Below are 5,801 nucleotides of genomic sequence, written 5' to 3' on the forward strand. Positions count from 1 at the left end.
GTAACTCCAGAAAGCTCCACCATCTGTATCTGTCCTTCAAATATGATTTAAGCCATATTGATAGAATTGACCTCTTAGGGCTAGTAGTATTGAATAAATGAAAAACTCCAATAGCCGTAGACAGCTCACTTTGACTTGGGTTGTCATGACGATTCACCTTCAGTATGCTGAAGAGGGCTACTTTGTGGCCGACATATCGCCTTTCTTATCCTTTTCCTTGTTACCTTTTACCTCATCCTTGAGTTGTGGCGTTAGCCAACTAATCTCATTTGTTCTTCGTTTAGAAAGATAAACTGTTTACGGCTGTTGGATTTTTTTCATTTACTCAATGATTAAAGCCATTTATGGCATACACCCTGATCCCATAACATTCAAATTTACTCAGAATTTCATGGTCTACAGTATCAAATGCATGTGAAAGATCATCGACTACACCAACTGAGTATTCCTTGAAGTCATTGTCTTTTTTAGAAAACTTGCAAGAGCATCAATCTCTTGGTGCCTTTACCCTTTTAATCCAAATCGTTCCATACTTAAAATTTTATTTTTAATGATATATTTCATATGCATATTTGTCATTAAGGACTTAAATTTTGAGTTTAGAAAAATTAGTCAATATGGACACTGGTCGGTGATTGTTAATATCATCCTCATCCCCTTTTTCATACATAAGTTTCATCTTTGCTATTTGTAGATCTGTCTGGAAACCACCACTGACCACAGAATTGACCACAAAATAAAACTTTTTGTTTCCTCACACAATCTAGACCACAACAGAAGGAAACATAATTTATAAATCATCAATCATTCCAAAGGCTAGTGACTTAATACTCTCCAGCTCACGTCCCTGTGGTGGCTTCCCGGGTTAAGATATAGATGTAGATCCAGAGCTTGGAAAATTACTAGGAGTCACAACTTGCAACTTCCATAGAATTCCATCTGGCACTAAAAAGAATTGAAGGTATGTTCTGATGGATGCAGTGTCAAGGGAACAAGTGTAAGGTCTTGCATAGCAAAAAAGGATTGACAGTTGTAGTAATGTATGCACTTCCATTGCAAGATTAACATTATTATTTAAAATGAACATTTACACACACACACAAACATTTCACCCGCTCAGCATTACAATCGTTCATTATTGAAATTGATCGAATGGTCTAATATTACATTATTATTCTCCTCTCCAACTGATCAGCCAACCTTCTTCATAGGTCCTGGTGGTCCTCCCATTAGAGGTGGGCCTCTCAGGGGACCCATCGGGCCCATGGCCATCATAGGGCCCATTGGTCCCATCATTGGTGGGCGCATGCCTGAAATTACAGGTGTCACCATAATTTACTTGTACTTAATATCAGGACTTTAATAATTTGGTCAGCTTAGAGGGACTTCATAAAGCAGTTATGAGGCATATTGAAATGTAATGAAATAATTGACTTTGTAATTCCACGCACTTTATTTAAAAAAAAACACGACCCAGGTTTCGACGTTGAACGTCATCATCAGGTGGTCCTCATAGAAGCACACTGGCTATATATACCTTCTGATCATAGGAGGGGGGGGGGTTGGTCAGAGAGGGAGGTTGGAAGGGTAAGAAGGTCACAATGTAGCTGGGAAGAAAGGAGAATTACATTTTTGATTTAGAAGAGTGGTAGGTCTAGGAGTGGGGAGTGGGAGGGATACAAAATTTCGTTGGCAAGATCATCTTTCCCACGGAAACATTTCAAAATTTCTAACTGCTCCAAATCATCGAGTCTTTGACCTTTTTCTTCAAAATGAATTATTTCATTAAATTTCAATATGTTATGCAAATTCCACAAAGTTACGCCTGAGACAACAAATTTTTCAGTTACGAGGCATTTAAATAAACACTTCCAACTAAAAAGATTTTACACAATCATCACTCTACAATAATTAAAATGTATATAATAAGAGAATGAATGAAAATTATGTCGGTGATCATGAAGTGATTTCAATGCATAAAAAGTTAATGAAAAATAATTGAATGGCGTCATGGTCTTGTGGAAACCATTCCTTCTCCATTGCAACTTCATAGAGCAATACTAATTCTGGTCAGAACAAATTACAATACCATGCCATTAGAACACTGACCAAGCATACTCAGGATGCAAGTCAACTTTAAGAAGTTCAAGGGCAGGAAATGGAAGATAAATTAATGACACATTACTCATGTGGCTTCATCTGATTAATTGCTGACGAAAGCTAAATTCATTAATTTACAACTGTTTTTTTTTTAAACTGTGAGACTGAGAAATTCTAGCCTCCGGGAAATTTTATGCCTTCCCACATGGCAATTGAATGTGAGAAATTCCTAAAGATACGTAGATCCACAAGTTCCACGGGAGTTGTAGCCTAATTTGCACAAATCAAAGACCATTCCATGACCATTAATAAGCTTAAAATGATCCATATTCCTCCATACTACAGGAATCTAAATGTTTTTGCAACAATAAATATTTCCTTTCATTTCTACATTTACCAATTTTTACATTTACCTAATCGTGTCACCTCGTCATCACTAACCTAGATGTGACGTTTTCCATTTTCACACTTTACTCATTATGAAAATAAAATTTCATTCATCTAGAACTTAGTGGGTAAGTTAATTTCAATGCGTAAGTATTAAAGTTATTTAGGGGTAAATTTCCATGACCATGAAGTACGAAAGCAATAGGAGCATGACTAGAGTAAAACATTAACAGATTCTTAATCGATTGCTCACGTACCAGCCATCATGTGAGGCATAGGTCCTGGTGGTCCCATCATCATTGGGCCGTGGGGCGGCATCGGTCCTGGACCATGGGGTCCAACCATTCCTGGCCCAGGTGGACCAGGCGCAGGAGGGTGCATTGGAGCCGGCGGTCGCGCTGGGCCTACAATTGAGAAAATTCCAAATAACCAAAACATACTTTTACTGGATCACGTTGGATATAAACCACGAACCCTTACCGTGTGGCATTGCAGCAGGTGGCGGTATGGCTGCTCCAGGTTTGCTTTGTGCAAATGGATTTGAAGCAATTTTACCCGCCTTGAACGCCGCCGCTGAAAAATTTATAAGAAAATTAGCATACATAATTTTCCAGACATTTTAACCTAAGAATTCGTAAATTACTGACTTGTGGCATCAATTAAATGTTGAGCTTGCTCTTCCATCCATTTTTGATAATAATATTTCACATTTTCTTTGTGTTTTCTCCCCTGGCAGTGAGTTTTCCGAACTGAAGGCTAAAATATGAATTATCAGTATTAAAATAATCATGAAAAATAAAAATGAGTAATGCGAACACTTAATGGTCCTTCCCAAGAAATAAACAAGAAGTACACATACCGAATCATGGGTCAAATATGTGTCACAGTAGTCGCAATAATACCTGAAAATCAAAAATTTCTCAAATTAAAACACATTCAAATACACCGAATGAAATCAGAGATTACATTTTTGGAAATTACTTCATTGTATGTTGATGAGCGTCACTCTTGGATCAGAAAAATTCGGAACGAGTTCTAAAAGCCGTACGCGCATATAATATTAGCTAATGGCGTTCATTCCTTTCCTAACACTCGCGATGCGCCATTCACTTATTTCAACTTCCTGTGGCGCCAGATTATGAAAGAGAATTTTTGCCTTAAAGAAATGAAAGTTCATACTTGAGCTGCGACACGTCGAAATAACCTCTCTTGAAATATCTCTAATATAAAAATTCTAAAATTATAAAGTTTATTTATAACACGAAGTTACGTAATGAGAATAAAAATGGGAAATTTAAGGTTTTCAATAGCATAATTAATTAAATTTGAATTTCGACCACATACAGTTTTCAATTAAAGTTATAATTTAGTTACGAGAGATGGGCCATTTCTATAATTTTATGGCATCAACAAAATATTTTAAGTAATTATAAGCCTTTCTCTTCTTGTTACACAGAAAAAGCTTAGGGATAAACAATTCTATAACTGTTGTTTAATCGATTTGAAACCCATTGAAGCATTTTTAAATGGATTCTTTGCTCTACTACAATTCCAAAAATATTTTAATAAAGTGGACTATTATAAGCGCTACTGTAAAATTGTGTTGGTGCCCATAGAAAAAGTTTGTAATGAATATGACTAATCAGTAGTTTCAGAGTTGATAAATGTCCATCCCATGTTTGGCATGAAACTTATGCCATTAAACGTATACCAATGATTGAATGATTTCGTTGACTGAACTGCTACACTTCTGCTCGATGAGCATGCAAAACTCTACCTCAATGTTGATAAATCAAGCTTAGTATTTTTTATTAACAAAAACAAGCCAAAAGCTAACATCATAATCAACTTTGATGTGAAATTTATTCCAAAAAATACCTGTTCTTGCTTCTTGGTCAAGGAAATAGTAAATTATCTTGGGATATTCATATTAACAAGTTAAATTACAGATTAAGCTCTATTTGTTTTCTCATCAATGTGATCAGGCACACTATTCGTAATGATGTCCTCACAACTTTGCATTATGGTTATTTCTAAACACATTTGATGTTGTGTCATTTTCTGGGGTTCCTCACCAAAAGGAAGTACGATATTCAAATACAAAAAAAGGGCTGTTCAAATAATGTGCAATGCATGTTTTAATGCTCCCTGTATAAGAAGCTTCACATTTTGCCATTTCCATATATATGTGTGTGTGTGTGTATGTATATATATATATATATTACAATTCTCATTTCCAAGATTTAAATGATGGACGATACAGAGACTATGAGTCCTGGCAACCACAGGGCTCGGCCCAACTGGCCGTGTTTTGTACTTCAGCAGTCATCATCCCACGAAACCCTTGCAAGGGAAAACCAGCAGCAGCAGGACAGAAGACTCAGGAGAAGAAGATCACATTAGTTAAAATAGGAATGTGGAATGTTAGGACAATGATGAGGACAGGGAAATTGGAGAATGTTAAGCGAGAGATGGAAAGGGGAAATATAGATATTTTAGGGCTATGCGAGGTGAGATGGAAAGATAGCGGGGAATACTGGAGTGATAAGTATAGAATAATATACAGCGGTGGGGACGAGAGCCAACGAGGGGTTGCCATAGTATTAAATGAAGAGGTAGGAAGAAGCGTAGTCAACATAGAGCAGGTAACGGATAAAATACTACTAGTGGAGATAAAAGCAGAACCGACGAACTTAGTTATTATTCAGGTATACATGCCACCGAGCAACCATAAGGAAGAAGAGGTCGATAAGATATACGATCAGTTAGAGGACATGATCGCGTGTGTTCCTGCAGGGAAACATTTGATAGTGATGGGGGATTGGAATGCGACGGTAAGCAAAGATGGTATTGAGGTGGGGGACTACCACCACAAAAGACAGGTATAAATGGAAAATGTCAGGTGACTCAGAAAGGCATCAGCTAGATTATATTCTGGTAAGACACAGGTTAAGGAACAGTGTGATAAATTCGCACAGCTCCCCGGGAGAGGATGCGGACTCAGACCACAATTTAGTTGTTATGAAATGTAGCGTCCGTTTCAAAAAGATAAGGCAGGGGCGGCGAGTTAGAAAATGGAATGTAGAAACATTAAATGATTTGAAAAGGAAGGAATACAAACAGGCGGTAGAGGAAATCATGGAGGATGGTAAAGAGGTAAGCACTATCGAAGAAAAATGGGAAAGTATCAAGAGAGGGTTATCGGAAGCCGCAAAAGACACTATTGGACCCGTTAACGCTAAAAGGACTAGGAAACCATGGATCACGAATGAGATGATTACAAAGATGGATGAGTGGAGAAAATGGAAGAATGT

At 37.2% G+C, this 5,801-nt stretch overlaps 1 protein-coding gene across 1 annotated transcript; it reads right to left on the minus strand.

Annotated features, from left to right (window-relative positions):
• Nucleotides 1-748: 748 nt before the first annotated feature.
• On the minus strand, nt 749-3,617 carry snRNP-U1-C (small ribonucleoprotein particle U1 subunit C). The gene is made up of 6 exons (XM_071597680.1): nt 3,469-3,617; nt 3,347-3,389; nt 3,135-3,243; nt 2,968-3,060; nt 2,745-2,891; nt 749-1,310 (listed from the first exon to the last, which is right to left on the minus strand). Exons 1-6 carry the CDS (start codon nt 3,471-3,473, stop codon nt 1,192-1,194), a joined length of 516 nt encoding a protein of 171 aa, XP_071453781.1. The 5' UTR covers nt 3,474-3,617; the 3' UTR covers nt 749-1,191.
• Between the last annotated feature and the right edge of the window lie 2,184 nt (nt 3,618-5,801).

Source organism: Hetaerina americana, unplaced genomic scaffold (assembly GCF_022747635.1).
Source record: "Hetaerina americana unplaced genomic scaffold, ioHetAmer1.1.p SCAF_9, whole genome shotgun sequence".
NCBI lineage: Eukaryota > Metazoa > Arthropoda > Insecta > Odonata > Calopterygidae > Hetaerina > Hetaerina americana.

What these genes read in the sequence shown, in the direction of transcription:
- snRNP-U1-C (XM_071597680.1), bottom strand. An exon ending in CATATTTGACCCATGATTCG is followed by an intron (nt 3,244 to 3,346) that starts GTATGTGTACTT and finishes TTCATATTTTAG; the next exon opens with CCTTCAGTTCGGAAAACTCA. An exon ending in TATGCCTCACATGATGGCTG is followed by an intron (nt 1,311 to 2,744) that starts GTACGTGAGCAA and finishes CTGTAATTTCAG; the next exon opens with GCATGCGCCCACCAATGATG.